The sequence below is a fragment of the Equus asinus genome, chromosome 5 (genome assembly GCF_041296235.1).
Source record: "Equus asinus isolate D_3611 breed Donkey chromosome 5, EquAss-T2T_v2, whole genome shotgun sequence".
Taxonomy (NCBI): Eukaryota; Metazoa; Chordata; class Mammalia; order Perissodactyla; family Equidae; genus Equus; species Equus asinus.
In genome coordinates, this window is record NC_091794.1 from 89,370,724 (window position 1) to 89,392,146 (window position 21,423).

At 47.7% G+C, this 21,423-nt stretch overlaps 1 protein-coding gene and 1 long non-coding RNA gene across 4 annotated transcripts; one reads left to right on the top strand and one right to left on the bottom strand.

Moving 5' to 3' along the window:
- Positions 1-1,317: 1,317 nt before the first annotated feature.
- On the bottom strand, positions 1,318-4,573 carry LOC123285784 (uncharacterized). Its single transcript, XR_011503500.1, has 3 exons — positions 4,417-4,573; positions 1,848-2,161; positions 1,318-1,735 (listed from the first exon to the last, which is right to left on the bottom strand). It is a non-coding gene; the product is annotated as an uncharacterized lncRNA (long non-coding RNA).
- A 1,066-nt stretch (positions 4,574-5,639) lies between these two features.
- SYNC (syncoilin, intermediate filament protein) lies at positions 5,640-21,288 on the top strand. 3 transcript variants are annotated; one of them, XM_070510429.1, is made up of 5 exons: positions 5,640-5,841; positions 9,825-11,007; positions 18,712-18,836; positions 19,011-19,096; positions 20,226-21,288. In XM_070510429.1, the coding sequence occupies exons 1-5, from the start codon at positions 5,789-5,791 to the stop codon at positions 20,234-20,236; spliced, it is 1,458 nt and encodes a 485-aa protein (XP_070366530.1). In that variant the 5' UTR covers positions 5,640-5,788; the 3' UTR covers positions 20,237-21,288. The 3 variants fall into 3 exon arrangements, with proteins under 3 accessions (XP_070366530.1, XP_070366531.1, XP_044626202.2); XM_070510430.1 differs by having other exon boundaries at positions 19,011-19,087; XM_044770267.2 differs by lacking the exon at positions 20,226-21,288 and having other exon boundaries at positions 19,011-19,297.
- The last annotated feature ends 135 nt before the right edge of the window (positions 21,289-21,423 follow it).

Genomic DNA, 21,423 nt, shown 5'->3' on the forward strand with positions numbered 1-21,423 from the left:
ATCATAGCTCCCTCACAGGGGAGATGTGGGAATTACAATAAATGCACGTGCCCAGTGGGCTCTCCAGGAGCCTTACTCCCCTCAGGAACGATATGATTATGTTTCCCATTTTAAAGCTGATGGAGCAGGCTCAGAGCGGCCCAGGTTACAGAGCGGAGTGTGAGGGGCAGCGGTCGGGACCGGAACCCGGTCTGAGACTAAGCCGGGCGCCTTCCCTGAGTCCCACAGCCGGCCGGCACGCGAAGACGCCTCCCAAATCGGCAGCAGCGGATTCCCGGAGCATCTGGGTCTATTACTGTTATTATTGTTTATTATCGATTACCACTGTAATCCGAAAACATCCTTGATCCAGCTCGGGCTCTGACCTCCCTGCCGCCCGCGCGCCCTCGGTCCCAGAAAACTCCGGGCCCAGGCGGCCCCGCGCGGCCGCAGCGGGAACAGCCACCCCTGGGGCGCGGGGGTCGGCGTGTGGTGCCCCCTGGGGGCAGCGCTCGGCATTGCCGCGAGGGCCCGACCGCTGAGCGCCGAGTCGTCTGCACCCGCCGGTCCGCAGGCAGGCCGGTGGCCCCCAGACAGCGGCCTCGGCGGGCAGGGAGGAAAGAGGAAATTAAGGGAATACATTCATCAAGCGACTCTTGTATGCTGCGCAAGGCGCTGGGCACTTCCTCCACATTTTCTCATTAACGTTCTCCCAACCTCATTTCCTGGAAGTGGAAGTTGAGGTTCAGAGAGGTTAAGTAACTTGCCCAGAGATGCACACGTGGGGATTTGAACCCAAGTCTGCGGCCATGCCTGGCTCCCTCCCGAGGAAGGCCGTGGAGGAAAAGGCTACCTGACTCTCACTGGACTATAAGATAAGCCTCTGGGGGCCGGCCCGTTGACTCAGCCACTAAGGGCGCATGTTCTGCTTTGGCGGCTTGGGGTTCCCGGGTTCGGGTCCTGGGTGCGGACATAGCACCGCTTGGCAAGCCATGCTGTGGTAGGCGTCCCACATATAAAGTAGAGGAAGATGAGCACCGATATTAGCTCAGGGCCAGTCTTCCTCAGCAAAAAGAGGAGGATTGGCAGCAGATGTTAGCTCCGGGCTAATCGTCCTCAAGGAAAAAAAAAAAAAAGATAAGCCTCTGGAGGTCAGGCATAATGACGACGATGAAGATAAAAAATAATTCAGTCACTGGTGGAGACAGGATACTGAATTGGAGGATACAGGCCTTGTGTGATAGGGCTGTGATTCTGAGGAGTCATTACAACAATGCAGCTACAATGCTGAGCTTAGCACCTGGCATGTAGTAGTTGCTCAAGAAAATAACATCTATTTACTCATTCAGTCACTATTTATTGAAAACCTAGGGGCCAGGGATACAACAACAAAGAAACAGATACTGTTTTGCTTTAATGACTTCCTAGTCTCTGTATTCCTAGGATCTAGCACACTGTTTGGCTTCATAAATATTGAAGTGAATGAATGAATGAAGGGACACACCGCAGTAAGTCAGTCCCCAGTTGCAGATTCAGGGAGAGTAAGAGGGAGAAAAGGGAGTTTTCAAAACAATTGTTAGGGGCCAGCCTGGTGGCACAGTGGTCACATGTGCACGTTCCTCTTCAGTGGCCGGGGATCGTCAGTTCGGATCCCGGGTGTGGACGTGGCACTGCTTGGCAAGCCGTGCTGTGGCAGACATCCCACATATAAAGTAGAGGAAGATGGGCATGGATGTGAGCTCAGGGCCAGTCTCCTCTGCAAAAAGAGGAGGATTGGCAGCAGATGTTAGCTCAGGGCTAATCTTCCTGAAATAAATAAATTAATTTAAAAAAATAAAAATAATCGTTAATATTTCTTGGGCACTTACAGTGCATCAGGTACTCGACTAAATGCTCTGTGTTCTCAGTTCATCCTCACGGCAAACCTGAGGTAAACAGTGCTATCTGATTCGACAGAGAGGAAAACCATCTCTGAGGCAGAGTGACTTTCCTGAGGTCACACGGTGAGTTAGTGCAGAGGCAGGTTTTAGGCCCGCCGCTGCCACAGCTTGGATTTGTCCCCTGGCTCCCTTGAAGCAGTGTGCCGGAGAGCCCTGCTTGGCATCCCTCACCAGCCTCCTTGCCCCTCTAGATCGCTTGCTGGAGCTCTTGACACGCGGAAACTCAGCAGAATGGCTTCCCCCTGCAGCAGGAATAACGGGGAACACGCTCCTCTCAGCTCCGCAGTGAGTGCACTTCGCTCGCTCCTGTGCTGAGCCTCACTGTTGGCTGCGTTTCACCGCGACCCTGTGCAGAGTATTCTCAGAGGGCACCCGCGGCGGCACAATGGAGACGGCTGCCCAGGCCGCGCCTCCGCCGCTGCCCTCTGGTGCCTACTTCCAAACTCATCCCCCCGCCGGGCACCCCCCATTCCTGTTCGCCAAGGATGGAGTTTTCACCTGTTCACAACTTTTCCAATTCTGGTTTTGGGTGGTGATTTGGAAAGAGGGTCTCCCCAAATTCTCTGCCAAGGGCTCATCTTCCCTGGTTTAGTTCTCACTTTAGGGGTCTCAGTGGGAAACAGAACACTCAAAGTGTTTGCCAGAAGAGGGTTTAATGAAGGGACTGTTCAGAGAGGTGTGGGCAGGAATGGTGAAGCACCCTGGGGCTCGCGACCATCGGATGGAGTCACTGCCCCCAGGCCTGAAGGGGCAAAGGGAGGAAGTCTTGTAACCACCCTGGTGAGGGTTGTACCCATGGGTGTAGGCCACTCAATAGGAGCTGTTGCTTTTGGTGGAGGTGTCAAAATCCCGGAGGAGGGCGTATACATATCCTCATCTCACTCTCCTCCCTCCCTCTGATCTCCTGCCAGTGTCTCCTGGGCCAAACTCCACCTGAAGCCATAGGCAAGGGGGCCCAGGTGAGAGTGTCAGCAGGAGTTGGCCCCAGGACACGTGCAGGGCAGAGAAGCAGGGAGAACAGAGGTCAGGTCAGGCAGAGGAGCTGGCCCAGGGGCTTCTCCTTCTCTTCCTGGACTCAGGCTTTGTGGAGGGGCTGAGAGACAGAATGGCCGCATTTTTCTTTCAAAGCAGTCTGTGCCTGACGCCAGAACACCATTTCTCATCCTTCCAGGCCCAGGTTGCTTTGTCCACAAGACTGTTCTAGAATAAATTCCCCCCACCCCCACCCCCTGTTTCCCTGGGTCTCAGTGCCTATCCCATCTCTCTGCTCAGTGATTGGGCATTATTCTCTGCATGGGTTTGTCTCCCCAGGAGACAGTCTAGCATCCTCTACCCCGAGAGCTCTTTGCAGGCAGGGGTCTGGGCCAAGTAATGCTGTTCACTCTGACACAGGGCCCAGCACAGAGCAAGTGCCAATGTTTGCCGAGTGAACTGAGTCCTGTGGCCTCACTTACCTCACTCTGCCCTGGTAGACACAATCTGGGCACAGGTGTATGTCTGTTTCCCTGCGCACACAGGGCTCCTTGGCGGGGAGTGCCCAGGCCTGGCAAACAGCAGGCATCAAACGTTGCCTGAATTGGCTTAGGGAGGAACTTCCTTCTTTCATTCACTCACTCAACAACTTTTTCGAGATCCAGCTGTGTGCCAGGCCCTGTGCTGGGCCCTGAGGACATAGCAGTGAAGGGGACACAGCAGTGAACAAGACATACAAAGTCCATGCCCTCATGGGGCTTCCATTCTAGCGGGGGAAGCAAAGAAGGAATTGAAAATAATATTATTGCAGATTGTAGTAAGTGCTGTACAGAAAATAAACAAGGTGATGTGGTTAACAGCAAATGGGTGGACATTTATGTGGGGGAGTAGGGGACACATCAGGGAAAGCCTTTCTGAGGAGATGACACGTAAGCTGAGACCTGAGGAACAGTAGAAACTGGGATGTGAAGAGCTGGGAAGGGTATTCTAGGCAGAGGGAACAGCAAGAACAAAGGCCTGGAGGTAAAGGAGTCCCAGGGACCCTGAGGGATTCAGGGTTTCAGCCTAAAGAAGGGCTTAGGGGAGGTTAGAAGGGGTGAAGAAATTCAGTCTTGGGGACTGCACAGGGCCAGCTCCTGGGCTAGGGGGTTGGTGGGGAAAGGATGACCCTTCTTAATGCCACCCATGCTGCCGGTTGCCTAGTGCCGTCAGCAAACAGTGCTGCTGGCAGGCCTTACCCTTGCTCCCTCAGCTCCCCTCTGACTGGCAGCAGCTGTCAAATGACCAGCAGCTGAGGCTTTGCCAACCTCCTCCCCTGGAATATTTCAAGAGTAAGTCAGAAAATGACCAGCAGCCTCCAAAATCCAACTTTTTCTCATGCTTACCTTACAAGGGTGTATTTGGCTGCCGTGGGTGTTAATCTCCCACCCCCTTGCTCTAGACAGAGAGATATAAATATACAGCCACAGGCAGCGCACACACATCTGTGGATTAATGAACACTTACTCAGGAGTTAAACACTTACCCAGTTGCCCACAGAGGACACGTCACACATCTGCTTCTGAGCACCCTCCCCACTCACACACATCAACCCCCAGTCACTCAGGCATACACACACAGGACCATGCACACACCCCACAAACACAGTCACAGTCACAGTCAACTACATGCACACACACTCCACAGCGGGCACGATCACCACACTCTTAATCACTGCCTCCAGGATTATACAATCACACATCCACATGCCCACACACAGACATGTACCCCCGCAGTGGGCACACAGTCCCACAATATCCCCTCCACACACCACACACACAACCCTGTGGTGTTCATACAGCCAGCAGTGGGCCCACGGATACAACACACAGTCCGGACACGTTCAGCACAGCCGCACCATTACCCCACCCCGTACTCGGCACCTCCGATTAAACACACAGGCAGCCCCTCGCTTGTTATAGTGCACATTCTTCCGCGATTGAGTCAAAGACCGCTCCAGACGGAGGGGCTCAGTGGAAAAAAGGCATCAGAAGGGAGAATGCTCGAGGCCCGGCAGCTTTTAGCTTCGGGAGAAAGACCTCAGCGTTGAAGCTGGCTCCGACACCGATGAGCTAAAGACTTGGGAGAGGGGCATGCCTTGGAGTGGACGGAAGAAGGGCTGGGTGGGTTGACAGGTGGAGCAAGCAGAGAGACCCCAGGAAACCTCGCAGAGTGGGGGCGGAACGCGAGTTAAATATGGACTCAACCTTACAGGCATAAACCCCTCCCACGCAGTCTTCCCACTGCCCTTTCCTAACCCGGCCACAGGCTCCCAGGCTCCCGACTGTCCCCAAACGCACGGGGTGTGGCCATTAGCCATCCTCCCCCGAGCCCTTCACGACAGCTGCGGGGCACAGTGCTCAGGGCGCGGGGCCCGCTCCTCCCCCTGCGCCGGTGGGGATCTCAAGGCGATGAGCAGCGGCCCGCGGGGGTGCTGGGTCCCTCCTAGTCCCCTACCCCCCACCCCGGCCGGCCAGGCAGGGGAACTGCTCTCCGGGGGCTGCAGAGCCACCCACCTGCCCTGGCCCCCGCAACTGGGACCCCTAGAAGGGAAGGGTGGAGTGAAAGAAGGTTCGGGAAGATCTCGGGGCTGGCTAGTTTTGGAGACGCCGATAAATCACCCCCCATCCCCACCCCCGAGCCTGGTCCCTGGAGGGGCGGCCTCTCCCCGCCCCCGGCCGCGCGGCCCGCTCCCTCCTCCCGCGGGCAGGAGCCCAGGCCAAGTGGGCGCGCCCGGCCCGGGGCGGCCGGGATCCGGTGTCGGCTGCAGCTGGCAGTGCGGCGGGCGCGGGTGCGGAGCGGGCGGCCGGCAAGCCGGCTATTAATAACGCGGCCGCCGAGCCCGGGGTCGCTCAGCCATGGCCAGCCCGGAGCCCCGGCGCGGCGGGGACGGCGCCGCCCAGGCCGCGAGGTAGGACCGTCCAGGGCCCGCGTGGCCGTCCCCGTGGGGAAGGGGCGCTGGAAGAATTCCCTGCCCCCACCCGGGAGAACCTTTCGCTTTGCTGGGGGGGGGGGGGCGGTGGATAGTGGTCCAGCCGGGGTGGGGCACGGGGCGGAGCCACCCTGCGAAGGGCGATAGGGGAGTGCTGGCCCGGGGTCCTTGGCACCTCCTTTTGTCTGTGGCTTTTTATAATATCCCCTCACCCTCTGACGGGCTGTGTGGGATTAACCCTTTCAGACTAGTGGGCATCAGCCGTCACATGCCATTTGGCCCATAGTAGCCAAAGATGGTACTTGTTTTCTTTCATTTCTCACCCCAAATGCAACTGGAGATGGAGGCCTCCAGTTGCTGAACTCGCTGTGTGGAGGATACTTGGTGCAAGGTGGGGCGTCTGCCAGCTTGGAGTTAAGAATCTGTTCAGGCAGGCAGCTTGTCTCCTGTCTGTGGCCTGGGATGAGGGTTGGGGGACAGGGTCTCCTGTCCCAGACCAGCAGGAGGGCCTTGACTGGCCAGGGACTGTGGAGGGGAGGCCATCTCCCATTGGTCCACGCTGTCAGCTTACCTCTGCTTAGGGGAAGGGACCTGTGGCTGAAGGATTTGGGACAAGTAAGGAGTGTGTCCGTCCCAGGTCAGACTGTAGCCCTGGACTTCCCAATGTACCAAGAGGTGGAGATGCAAATACACACACCCTCACACCCATTCACTGTCGCACACCGCACAAAGCTGAGCATAGTTTTAGACATACACTGCCTGTACTGCCATACACACATGCAGGTACACACGAGTCAGACACACACCAGCTCAGGCCTGCACAGTGTCCCAGCCACAGCCCTCAAGGGCAGAGCTGCTGGAGTCCTCTGGGGACAGGGACAGAGTGGCAGAGGCAGGCTGCTGCCTGGGGCCTAAGGAAGCCTGAGGTCAAGGGTCCCAGCCGAGCTGGCTCCCTTGCCCCTAGACCTCCCATAATCTACTTTTTCTCCAGCTCCTTAGAGAGAGGCAGGCGTGTGAGGGCAGCGTCTAGCAGTGGGCTGGCACTGCAGGTGGGGTGACTGAGGCGACATGGTGTGTGGTAACAGCACTGCTTCGAAGCCAGGAGGCCTGGGTTCTACTTCCAGCTTTGTCACTCGACCTTGGGCAAGTTTCCTCCTTGGATCTGCCGGTTTCTGCCTGCCTGCCTTCCACAGAGCCCCACCCTGGAGATAGAGAGAAGAACTATACTTGTCCTTAGGAAATTGGCTGTCAGGGGAGACAGACACATGCACTTGCGTAACACAAAGTGCTATGTGCAAAGATGAGCTGCAAACAAAGTGCCCATGAGAACGCAAGAATAGGTGTTGTCTGGGAAACACTTCTCAGAGGGGGTGGAGTTTGAGGGGGCTTTGAAGGAGGAGTAGAAATTTGCTAGGTAAATAGATATAAATATATTCTGAATGCTATGTGCCCAGCCCTATTATACACGCTGTCGTGCCTCTTTTAGACCTCACACTTACCCTAGGAGGAGAGTGGTAAAAAGGAGCTTGGCTGTGCCAGCCTTCAGGCTCCACCACTTACCAGTCGTGGACACTCGAGTGAGTTCTTTACTCTGTGCTTTGGTTTCCTCATCTATAAAATGAGGATAATAGACCAACATTATATCAATGAGGATCCATGTAAAGTGCTTAGAATATTGCCTTGAACACGGTTACGCTGTTCCAGGGTGGAGGACTCAGCAGGCGCACAATGTGAGAGTCGTCTGCTGGGAAAGCAGGACTCTGTTGACCATCAGGGTGGGTCTGGCTGGCTGGGCAGGTACCTCCTTCCTGGCAGTGGGAACTTTACCTTTCCGGGTGGTGCAGGACTGTTCCCTAGTCAGGAGGTTTACAGTGAGCTGTATTTTCTCAGCTGGATCCTTTAGACGCTGTGGGCTAGGAGTAGGAGATGTAAAAAGTTAACGCACGTTCCAGATTGTCAAACGGTGGCTGGGTTGTGGGGAGTAATGAGAGATGAGGCTGAAAAGGTATGTTGGGGCCACATCTTTAAGGGCCTTGAATCTGCGCTAAGCAGTTGGCTATCTACAGGGGAAGTGGAGCGACGTGGTTTGCTGTATGTTGTACAAGCTGTGGCACTGTAGACAAGAGACCAGGATGAGAAGGAGGAAGGCGCATTAGAAGGCCGGTACGAAAGTGCAGGTGAGAGTAATGACTTGGACTAGGGGCGGCGCCCTGGAATGAAGAGGCGGATGGAGACTGGAGACTTTCTGAGATAGAAAGGCCAGTTCTCAGTGAATTGGCTATATAAGGAGGGAAAAAGCTGTTGAAAAGTTTCTTGCTTCATCAACCTGGTGTAGAGTGATGTGTTTCTCTGAGCTGGAGAACACAAGTGCAGCAAGCTTGGGGAGGATATTTTGGGGGCAGTTGAGTTTGAGGGGCCAGGAGACATCAGGTGAAGATATCTAAAAAACACTTCTTCTCTGGTAAAGTGATGTGAATGGACTAGGTGATTGTTGAGGTTGTCTTCAAGCTTTAAGCTTTGGTGCTCATGCTAGGTTGAGTGAGGCCAGTGATGTCTGGGGCCTGGTGAAGCCACACCTTTGTGGTTTCCAGAGGGCCACCCTGAGACACAGGAAGGGAAGCCTGGGATTCCTGGGGTGTTAGAGACAAGGACAGAGTACATAATGACAGAATAAAAATAATCTTTAGGAATTTAGAGTTGATATAGAGCTTAAAACCTGCACACAAGTAGGCCTTTTCAAGATAGTTAAAGTCTTTGATACGTGGGGGCTTTTCACTTATACTTTATATCTAAAAAAAAAAAAGAAAGTTTCTTGAAAGCTACACTCAAATTGAGTCTGTTATATGACTGGTGCACACTGAGTATCTGAGTAATTGAGAAAATTAACCTCTTTTAACCTCAGATTCCTCATCTGTAAGATGGGGATAATAGATGTAACTACTTCGTAGAATTGTTGAGGATTAAATGAGTTGATACACGTAAAGCATTTAGAACAGGGCCTGGCACATATAACACCTTTATAAGTGTAATTTATTATTATTATTTCCATGGTATTTTATATTTTCAAAGAATTGCTGAGAGACCCAAGGTAGGTAAGATGCATTTGAAACAGGAAAGACCAAAGCCACCTGAATGCCAAAGAAACAGGAGAGCATTCCTTAAGAGGAACTGATTAAGCTAGCAGGCAACAGGCAGCTGGTTAAGGGGCTTCCACGTTAGAATCACAGAATCTGAATTCAAGAGCCTTTTACGGCTCGAAGGATGGGCTGATTCTAACAAGAGGAATGAAGTCTTATTGGAACAAGAGGTGTAGCTCAAAAGCACTTGGTGTGAAAAAGTCTTCAGGATTTTAGTCAAACTCTGCATTTGGCAAGCACATGATGGAGCTGCCCTGTATGCTAAGGGAACCTTGGCTGCATCAATAGGAGTATAGTGTCCAGAGACTGACTGCTCAGAGCACACCTGGGTACTGCTTTCAATAGCCATCCCTAAGAGACAGTGACAATTTGGAGTCTGGTTGAAAGGAATTGACCCAGATGAGGAGGGCACTAGGCATGCATGGAACAATTGAAAGTTAGTTCTCTTTAGGTGTTTAAAGAACTTACATGTCAAAGAAGTTAGATTTGTCTGATTCTAGAAAGAAGAATCAAGTCCAGGTAAGAGCTGCAGGGAAGAAGGCTTTACCACAACACTAGAATTTTCTTATGACAGTGGAACAAATAGTGGTGGCTCAGGTGTGAGTTTCCTGTCCTTGAAGGTATGTAAGCGGAGAGTGACATTGACATCATGGGGATGTTGTCAGGGGATCTAAGCAATGGGCTGTGTGGGGATAGATCGATGGAGGGAAGGGTACAGACAAGTGTTAGAACCTGACGTAATCTAGGCCTGTGGCCCGATGGCTCCAGTCACGAACCATCCTGGGATTGTGGCTACCCTCTCACTTTAGGTCATTTCTCTTGCAGGGAAACAGAAGCAGAGGCCAGTTCTCCTCTTCAGGAGGAGGAGAACTCTGAATCCCTGGATGAGGCGGGGACCTTGAACCCAGAAGTTACTCTATCTTTGGAGGGGACCTTGAGTTTAGAGGACATTCTGTACCTGGGGGACACGGATGACTTTGATGAGACACTGTTCGTGGAAGAGACTGAGAGGCCTGAGGAGACACTGTATATTGAGGAGACCAGACAGCCAGATGAGGCGCTGTATGTGGAAGAGCCTGTGAAGCTGGAGGAGACACTGCACGTGAAGGAGGCTGTGAAGCCAGATGAGATACAGTTTGTAGAAGAGCCCGTGAAGCCAGAAAAGACCACAAGCCCAGAGCAGCTTGTTTATGGGGGCGAGACAGTTACGAGTGAAGAGAAACCTAACCCTGAGGAGAGCCTCAGAGCCGGGCCTACGCCCAGCACAGAGAGCCTCAGCGTCGAGGACCTGGAATTGCTAGAGGGCCGTTTCCAGCAATGTGTCCAAGCTGTGGCCCAGCTGGAAGAGGAGAGGGATCAGCTCATCCATGAGCTTGTGCTGCTCCGGGAACCCGCCCTACAGGAGGTGCAACAAGTCCATGAGGACATCCTGGCTGCCTACAAACTGCATGCCCAAGCAGAGCTGGAGAGGGATGCGCTGAGGGAGGAGATCCGGCTGGTCAAGCAGAAGCTGTTCAAGGTGATGAAGGAGTGTGTGGCCTACCAATACCAGTTGGAGAGCCGCCGGCAGGATGTGGCCCAGTTTGCCGATTTCCGGGAAGTGCTGACTAAACGGGCAGCCCAGCTCTCGGAGGAACTGGCCCAACTCCAGGATGCCTATCAGAAGCAGAAGGAGCAGTTACGGCAGCAACTAGAAGCACCTCCAAGCCAGAGGGACGGGCACTTCCTCCAGGAGAGCCGGCGGCTCTCTGCCCGGTTTGAGAACCTCATAGCAGAAAGCCGCCAGGGCCTGGAGGAGGAGTATGAGCCTCAGCTGCTGCGACTCCTAGAGAGGAAAGAAGCTGCTGCCAAAGCTCTGCAGAAGACGCAGGCCGAGATCCAGGAGATGAAGGAGGCTCTGAGACCCCTGCAAGCGGAGGCCCGGCAGCTCCACCTGCAGAATAAGAACCTGGAGGACCAGATCACGCTTGTGAGGCAAAAGCGAGACGAGGAGGTGCAGCAGTACAGGGTAGGCCCACTGGGCAGGAAAGGAAGCAGGGTCATTTAGCCTGGGGCAGGAAGCGTGACCGGGTCACATGTCTTTTGGGCTAAAGTATACTATCATCCGCAGGAAGAACTTCTTTGGGGCCATTCACTCACTTCTTCACTCCATTCTTCATTTCATTCATTCAGGCTTGGGCTAGGGGCTGAAAATTATCTGTACTTAGTTTACACAGCACTTTTATACCAATGATCTCATTAATCCTCCAGGTCAAATACTGGTGTTTTTTGTGTTTTTTTTTTTGTGGAAGATAAGCCCTGAGCTAACTACTGCCAATCCTCCTCTTTTTGCTGAGGAAGACTGGCCCTGAGCTAACATCCATGCCCATCTTCCTCTACTTTATATGTGGGACGCCTACCACAGCATGGCGTGCCAAGTGGTGCCATGTCCGTACCCGGGATCCAAACCGGCAAACCCAGGGCTGCGGAAGTGGAATGTGTGCACTTAACTGCTGCGCCACCCGGTTGGTCCTAAGTTTTCCAGTCTTAAAACTGGGATGAAACCTATAAATCTCTAGCCCTCATTTTCCTTTTTGGTGCATTTGTCATCATTTCCTTTGTATTCAAGCTATTCCTGATTGTGAGCCAGTTCTAATCCCTTTATAGAACTAAGTGGGATATAAACACTAAGTGAATAAACAATTATGTTTGTTTCTCCCACAGACTGTGAGCTTTCAGAAGTAGGGAGTAAGTTTTACTTCTCTCTGCCACTCAGGCTCAGAGTACACATCAGTTAAGTGCTGATTTACGTGATGCTGGACACTATGAGAAGACTACAATGTGGTGCCTTTCCGAGCAGTATTTGTCTTTTGAAACACATTCCTTTGGATAAACTTAAAAACCCTATGCCTCCCAGAGATTCTGATACATTCCCAAGGGAACATGTCTTCTGTTGAAAATGGCTGCATTCACTTCACTCAAGGTTTTGTCAAGCTTTCTGTAGCCTGTATGATGAAAACAGTGGGTTTTTTGTCATAATATTCAGTGTTTTCAAAGAATGCATGTGTGTACTACCCTCACCCACCCAATTCCCTTCACTGCTTTTTTATTGGTCCACAGTCTAATGAAAGGGCACTTATTATTTTTTTGCATGAATACTATCCTTAACAGCTTATACTCAGACAGACATTACATTAATAATTGTAACCCAGGGGGCCGGCCCCATGGCCAAGTGGGTAAGTTAGCATGCTCTGCTTCAATGGCCTGGGTTTTGCCAGCTTGGATCCTGGGTGTGGACCTACGCACCACTCATCAAGCCATGCTGTGGTGGCATCCCACATAGAAGAACTAGAATGACTTACAAGTGGGATACGTACTGGGACTGTGGGGAGAAAAAAGAAAAAAGAGGAAGATTGGCAACAGATGTTAGCTCAGGGCCAATCTTCCTCACCAAAAGGCATACCTTTAAAAAAAATAGATTAAAAAAATAATTGTAACCCAGGGTAGTAAGTAACATGTGATTTACGAGAGGTGCAGGAAAGAGTGCTATGGATAATGAGATTGTTTTTAGCCATGGGTTAAATCAGAGAACCCTTCGTGGAAGAAATATAATAAAACCATATACATGATTTTAGATTTTCTAATAGCCACATAAAAAAGAGAGATAGGTGTGCGTAACTTAAATATATCTTTTTTTTAAGGATTGGCACCTGGGCTAACAACTGTTGCCAACCTTTTTTTTTTTTTCTGCTTTATTTCCCAACCCCCCGCCCCCCGGTACATAGCTGTATATTTTAGTTGCAGGTCCTTCTAGTTGTGGGATGTGGGACGCCACCTCAACGTGGCCTGACTAGCGGTGCCATGTCCGTGCCCAGGATCCGAACCATGGGCTGCCGCAGCGGAGCGCGCAAACTTAACCACTCGGCCACAGAGCCGGCCCCGAATATATCTATTTTTTATTGCAGCAACACTGGTTTATAACATTATATAAATTTCAGGTGGACGTCATTATATTTTGATTTCTGTGTAGATTACATCATGTTCACCACCCCAAGACTAATTACAATCCATCACCACACACAGGTGCTACACACCCTTTTGCCCTCCTCCCTCCCCCCTTCTCTGGTTACCACCAATCCAATCTCTGTTTCTATGTATTTGTTTGTTGTTGTTTCTATCTTCTACTTGTGAGTGAGATCATCCGGTATTTGACTTTCTCCCTCTGCCTTGTTTCACTTAGCATAATACCCTCAAGGTCCATCCATGTTGTCACAATTGGCTGGATTTCATCGTTTCTTATAGCCAAGTAGTATCGCATTGTGTATATATAGCATGTCTTTATCCATTCATCCCTTGATGGGCACCTAGGTTGCTTCCAAGTCTTGGCTATTGTGAATGGTGCTGCGATGAACATAGGGGTGCATGTATCTTTATGCATTCGTGTTTTCATGTTCTTTGGATAAATACCCAGCAGTGGAATATGGATCATATGGTAGATCTATTCTTAAATTTTTTTGAGGAATCTCCATACTGTTTTTCATAATAGTTGCACCAGTTTGCACTCCCACCAGCAGTGTATGAGTTCTCTTCTCTCCACATCCTCTCCAACACTTGTTTCTTATCTTGTTAATGATAGCCAAACTGATGGGAATGAGGTGATATCTCCTTGTAGTTTTGATTTGCATTTCCCTGATAGTTAATGATGAACATCTTTTCATGTGCCTGCTGGCCATCTGTATGTCTTCTTTGGATAAATGTCTGTTCAGATCTTTTGCCCATTTTTAAAATTTTTTGTTTTTGAGATGTATGAGTTCTTTGTATATTTTGGATATTGACCCCCTTATCAGATATATGGTTTGCAAATATCTTCTCCCAGTTGTTAGGCTATCTTTTTTTTTTTTACTGATGGTTTCCTTTGCTGTGCAGCCGCTTTTTAGTTTGACGTAATCCCATTTATTTTTCCTATTGTTTCCATTGCCCAGTCAGACATGGTACTTGAAAATTATGCCGCTAAGACCAATGTCAAGGAGTGTACTGCTTGTTTTCTCTAGAAGTTTAATGGTTTCAGGTCTTACATTCAAATATTTCATCCATTTTAATTTTTGTATATGGTGTAAGATAATGGTCTACTTTCATTCTTTTGCACATGGCTGTCCAGTTTTCCCAACACCATTTATTGAAGAGACTTTCCCTTCTCCATTGTATGTTCTTGGCTCCCTTGTTGAAAATTAGCTGTCTGTAGATGTGTGGGTTTATTTCTGGGCTCTCGATTCTGTTCCATTAATCTGTGTGTGGTTTTGTGCCAGTACCATGCTGTTTTGGTTACAATAGCTAAGTCAGGGATTGTGATACCTCCAGCTTTGTTCTTTTTTTGTCAGGATTCCTTTGACTATTCGGGGTCTTTCGTTGTTCCATTAATGTATTTTATTTAACCCAACATATCCAAAATATAATTAGTAACTTGGCTGTATGTGAAAGGTGAAAAACTGAAAGGTAAGTTGAACTGAAAAGGTAGGTTGGGGCAGATCACATTGGACTCTGAAATCCACTAGGGATTTTGGACTTTATTCAGTGTTACTTACAGCATTAAAGGTATTTCATCAAGGGAGTAACATGATTCTCTACTTCAAAAAAAAAAAAAAACTGGTGGCAACGTGTAAAATGGTCGAGAGACCCAGAGGCAAGGGACACTAATTATGAAGCTACCGTAGGTAAGAGGAAACAATGGTGTGGGAATAAAAGGAAGGGGGAGGCTGCAAGAACAAATGGGGAATATACTTGGCGATTGAATGGATGGGACAGAGAGGTAAGGAGTCAGAGGATGCTGAGATTTCAGGCAAGGCGAACTAGTATGGTGGTGTCACAAATCAGGAATTCTCTGTACTAGTTTTCTGACACAGTATCAGAGTTGTAGGATTTTTCTCCCCAGTGATTTTCATCACTATACTGGATTTGTTTCTGACTTGATGATCTGCGCCTCCTTCCAAAGATCATTCTATGAAGACGCTCTTGAAGAGTGTCTCCTATCACTGTACCATAATAAAAGTACGAATGAAGGTCTGAAGGAGCTAATTGTTCTTTCTGAAATGGCTTCCTAACTGTGTCTGCCAAAGGTCATTTATGGCATCCCATTACTTTTCAAGGGTACACTTCATTCTTTTTTTTTTTTCAGGAAGATTAGCCCTGAGCTAACATCTGCTGCCAATCCTCCTCTTTTTGCTGAGGAAGACTGGCCCTGAGCTCATATCCGTGCCCATTTTCCTCTATTTTATATGTGGGATGCCTACCACAGCATGGCTTGCCACGTGGTGCCATGTCCAAACCTGGGATCCAAAGTGGCAAACCCCGGGCCGCCAAGTGGAACGTGTGCACTTAACTGCTGCACCACTGGGCCGGCCCCACTCTTAAAATTGTAAACTTTGCCTCTTTGATTGTAAGATGCATCCTGATCTGAGATGATAAAATGTGAAACTCAGAGTCAATGAAATAGTATACTTGAGTATACTTCAAGTGATAATATACTTCAACGTAATAGTTGTAGGAATAAGGCATTGTACCGATGAAGCAGGTATAAACTACCTGTGCCCAGAGCAACAAGGGGGAAGCTTCATAAGAGGATTACCAATAGCTAGCACGTACTTGAAGTTCTTTACCTGTAATTCATTTAATCCTTACCTAAAAGGTACGAACTACTGTCATCATTTGAAAAACGAGCAAGCAGAGGTAAGACAGAAACGTCAAGTCATTTTCCAGCGTTACACACCTAGGAGGTGATGGAAGGATACAACCCTGTGCAACCCACCTCGAGTCCACACTCAACCACTACAAGGTGTCTGAGCTGGGCCTTGAAGAACGAATTCATTGGGTAGACAAGGGAAAGGCATTCCAAGCAGAGGGAACAGCTTATACAAAAGCACGAAAACACAAAGACTTGTTATGGGAAGTGAGCAGCTTAGTGTGGCTGGATTATAAGGAATGTGAGAAGTAGAGTGATGAGGCTGGAGAGGTAGACTGAGACCACACTGTCAAGTTTTATGTATTTTAGGTTGGTGGTTTTCCAAAAAGGTTTTCTCCAAAGCCAGACTCTTTTCCCCAAACAGAGCTTTATGTGAAATGCCAATACATAAAACAGGTAAAAGTGGAGCCCGCTTCCGATGAGAGTGGCAGGGGCACTCCAATTTGGCCTCCTCCTGGGGTTTCATGGGAAACAGTTTGAAGACCACTAAAGAGCCTATATATATATGAAGGCAACAAAGCAGTTAAGAACATGAGCTCTAAGCCAGTAGCAAATCCTGGCTCTATCATTTCCTAGCTGGGAAAACCGTGGACAAACTACTTAACGTCTGTGGCACAGTCCCCTCACATGTAATACTACTACTTAGACTTCATAGGGCTGTTGCAAGGAATGAAGTAGTTATTTGTAAAGCATCTGCAATGGTGCCTGGCACAGAGGTATGCACTCTTGAAAGTGGCAGTGTGGAGGGTGGATTGAAAGAGCCTGGAAAGACCACTTAGACCTTATGAGAGAGAATATGAGGTATGTGAGGTAAATGGGTAGGATTTGATGACTGGTTATGCGGGGGGCGGGGAGGGCAGGGAGTAGGGAGGGGGGGTAGGGGCGTGGCGGAGGAATTTGCTGAGAATGATCTCACAAGTTTGTTAGCTTGAAGTTGGTAGATTGTGAATGCTGAGTATGCTTATTGTCTGCCTGTTTCACATCAATAAGCGTTATGTGTAGGGTGCTGGACATACTAAGAACCAGGAACCTACAATCAGATTGGGAGTTAGACATAAAAAAGATACACAGCAATATAATAAAGCAGATACCGTCTAGGTGACAGAAGTGGCAGGGGTGAAGAAGGCACACCGATCTGTGAGCTGGTCAGGCTAGAGAAGTGCTGTCCAATGGAAGTACAATGCAAGCCATAGATTTTATTTAAAATTTCGAGTAGCCACATTAAAAAAAATTTTAATAGGTGAAATACATTTTTTTAGCCAATCATATAAAAAATATTTCAACATGTAATTAATATCAAAATTTGAGGAATTTTACATTCTTTTGGTGCCAAGTCTTAAAAATCTGCTTATACTTACAGCACATCTCAATTTGGACTAGCCATATTTCAAGTCGCGTCATTAGTGGCTTCCATACTGGACAATGCAGGCGAGAGGAAAAGAGTCACGTGAAAAGTAATGGAGGTTCTAGTTAGAGGTAGGGGTCAAACTAGAGGGGGTCTGAATGCCAGACTAAAGAAAGCAGAAAGCCTTTCAAAGACTGGGACGGTATCAGTTTTTAGAGTTAATCTAGTGGTGCTACATAGGATTAAGACTGGAGATTGTCCTTAATGCCAGTCAATGTAGCAATACTCCCTTTATTCCGTGACACTTCCTGTCAGAGCACGAACAGTGCAGGGTGCCTTCCCCAGCATGTCCTTTTGTGCCTCACCAAAAGAAGAGGTTTTCTAGATAGTGAGGATTGGGAAATTGGGGCACGGAGGTATGCAGATGCTTCCCTTCAGATGACATGCTCTTAGGTGGTGAGGCTGCATCTCTGTGTGGTGCTAAAGCATGGCTAGGCACTAATAAAGGCCTTTTGACAGTGTTGACGAAAGGTGAGATTCAGTCAGAGTATCAAACACTGCAGACTGACGTGCCACAGGTATATCAAGGATGACTCAGAGAACAAAATATTTAGATCCTTCTAATAACAGCATGTTCCCAAACTGGATTCCTATCTTCTTATTCTTCAAAATCTAAGGTGAAGTCATTGCCCCTTTAAAATAGGCCTTCCAACTTCAGCCCTCCCTCCCCTTCCCAACTCCCTCCTGCTTCCTAAGGATCCATGCCAGCTGCGACTAAGCCAGAGACAGATTTGCTGACATCTTCCTTACCTCATCCCTCAGGCATTAATCCTAGGCAGAGACAATTTACAGAAAGCATCCTGCCTGGATCTCGGAGAATGGGAAATGGGACAGTGACCTGAAGGCTCCTGAGGGCCTCCAGGGCATAGCATCTTCACCTTCCAACTTAGCACTTTTGAACAAATTCAGCCTTTTTGTGTAATGAGTTAAAGATACAGGAAATTAACAACCATGAGAGCCAACATCCTAATAAGCCATCTATTCGCATACGATGTTCCAATAAGTACCAGGTGGCTATCTCTGACTTCAAGGAGCTTCAAATACAAAACTGTATTTACTGTTTTCCCTGTAAACTAACAACTCAAATATCTTCTAAACATGGACTTCTGGTAGCTGAACAACTCTCCTAGAATTCTAGTTAATATTTAAAAATAATTGCTTACAGAAAGACTTGGTTTCTTTCAACTTCAATTAAGTTGTAGGATATTATAGACGACTTACTATCTTAGTGGAAACAAACATGCATAAGGAACCAGAGGTCTAGAAAATTCTCAGCTCACTGACTAGAGGATCAAAACCCTCCCCAACACTTCTTAAAATTGTAAAGTTACAAAGTCCCTCTGAGTACCTGTCCACCCTTTGCGGGATTCTGTTAAGAAGCTGTGGTTAACAGACAAGACTCCTTTCAGGCCACCATTCTGAAGAGCAGTATCACTTTGTCAAAACACTACCTCTGTGAATCTCAGTCTCTCAACCTCAGTACTGCTATGAAGACTAAACACTGAACAAGAAAGTGCTTTATAAACGATAATGGACAATGTCAGGTTTTTATTGTTTGGCTCATGAGAAATGTTCTTGGCGCTCTCATGCAGGAACAGCTGGAGGAAATGGAAGAACGACAGAGGCAGTTAAGAAGTGGGGTGCAACTCCAGCAACAGAAGAACAAAGAGATGGAGCAGCTAAGAATCAGCCTTGCTGAAGAGCTCTCAACTTACAGGTCAGTTTTTGCTGCTACCCAAATCTCAACTAACACTGGCTCAGGGGATGATGGGGAGGGCCGATGTTGCTCAGGGGATATTTTACTTAACAGTAAAAAACAACAAAAATGATTTGGGAAATGATTTTCAAATGTGCTCATCCATCAACAGAAAATGGCTCTCTTTTTTTCAAGGGCTATGCTACTCAAGAGCCTGGAACAGGCTAACGCTCCCACTTCTCAGACAGGTGGAATCGAGACACAGTCTCAAGGTGATCCTTGTGGGTACAAGAGTGGTGTTTGCATCATTGCTGCTTTCCTAACAATACTAATGCCTTAAAAAAATTTAAGCGTGTGTCTAATGACAAATAAGTCACTTAAGGATAACACATACCTCCAAATTGCCTGGTTCAAGCATTCAGGGTTCACCTGGAATGTTTCAACTTCTAGTAGGACTCAAAATATGCCCTAATTATCACTAGGAATTCTGTAACAGGATAAAACATCGAGGCTCTGTGCATTCTTACTTTCCTCACCACCCCCAACCCAATGTGCTGTTCATAAATAGTTTCCTTAGAATAGCAGAGAAGGCAGTAATGTTACCTAAGACTTACTCAGACTGTGACAAAGGAGGCCAAGAAAACTGAATTAATCTGTAAGTCATAAAGCTGAACAGGGTGTTGTTTATAGGATGAGGGACAGGATTATTGCTTAATATGTGAAAGCAGCAGCACGCCTATCCATTAATTTCTTTATATACCAATATGTTCTCATATTCTTTATAAAGTCTTAAATTCTCTTGGATAAAGAAACTAAGGATAAAAAAGGTCTGTGTCGAGTAGACAGATGCCCATTAATTTTATTCCTAATTTCCTAGTTAATCTTACATCTTGGATACAAATTCTCAGATAACTATTATAACTGATGCTTTTCCTCTCTTACTAGTATTTTCTTTTACTGTTTTATCCAGGGATAAATGATTACACTTATTGTTTGTGAAATTAGAACCTTGTAATTGAGGAAAATGATCTGCTAAACACCTTTGTGTGGATCAGATTAAAAGCGCAAGAGGGAAAAGGCAATGATTAATCCAAAGAAAAGAAACTACAGAATTTCATGCACTGTAAATTAATACCTGTGTAAAGTTAACCTGGGCAGAGAAGTACTTTAGCTAGCCCCTCCTATCACCATCACATAGCTTACCATTTATTCTATTTTGCAAATAGGAGGCACTCAAATATTTGCTCGGGGAAAGTCATCCCTGATCATACAAAAATCACACTCGAGCAATCTCTCTCCAACACAGCATGCACTAACTAAACTTTAGAAGTTCACTGTTAAAAACTTTACACTGTATTATTTCAAGTTGCAGAAAGTGTAAACTTATTTTTTTTTCTCTCAACCTTACAGGGGCTGTTTAGAAAGGTATGGCCAAATCTGTAACCCAGAAACAAAAAAGACTTCTTAGCAAAGGATCACTGAGTACCCTTTGGACATTTTTTTCCCCCAAACAGAAGGGAGTGCCAGGGACTTGGCAAGCAATTCACCCTGGAAAGTTACAAATACTGCCTGACCTGTTTAAAAAGATTCTAGGCCTGGCTGGATGCAGAACACCATCAGTCAACTCTGAGCTGGATTCCATTTCACAGGCTGCTGGTACTGATCTCAATGCACTGAGGAACGGAAAAATGAGCTTCCTGTCCTCCAGCAGCAACGCTCACATGCAGACTGCGGAAAAGATGAATGTACGGACACATCTTATAGTATTGTGAAGAATCTATCTTGCCTTGTGTTGACCCAAACCAAAAACATTTTTTTGGAGCACAGATGGGGTGAAAAAGGCAGCCGATTTTCATTATATGGGTTCACAATTTGAATTATTTTGTGCAATGAGTGTTAGAATTTAAATGAATTCTTTTACAAAATTTACTTTTCTTTAAGTCTATGCTCACTCATACAGTTTACTCTTAATTGTGTCAAGATAATTCTCACCATACTCTAGAAGAACTACTGACTTGGGAAAAAAGAACCAATCCAGATTTGAACCTAAAGGTTACGGATTTTAAGATTTCTGCAAAGATATTACCTAATGAAAATGATTTGGGGTCCGAGTGATCTACTCAGTTAAACTGAGTGATTAGCAAAGAACCAGGCGTTTTACCTGGTTATGGCACTTGGCGACAAAGGCTATCAAGAGCCTATTATTTCTAACGTCTAAGTACAGGCTCTAGTGAAACACATACTGCGGAGATTCAACCTCTCTAAGAGAAAAGGTTCAAACACCTTTTCCAAATTTAAATTTTGCCTTAAGTTCTTTCTGCCACATTGCCTTTGAGAATATTGAAAGTCCTGGTAGTTCTCTAGGGATGGACTTCAAAAAGATGTTATTTTATCAAAGACTAACCTGAGCACCTCTGATTCAGTGTTTTATGTCTTCCGCTTTCCCCGGGAAGGAGTAAAGCTCTTTTCTATAGCTCTGGGTCTATTATATTTAATTCGGTTCTTGATAGTCGAAGACCACAGAAAATAACTGTCATCTGAGCAACTTTTCTAGAAGCCAGAGACTGCTGTTTGATGGATGTTATATACTAAATAAAACCCATCAGCA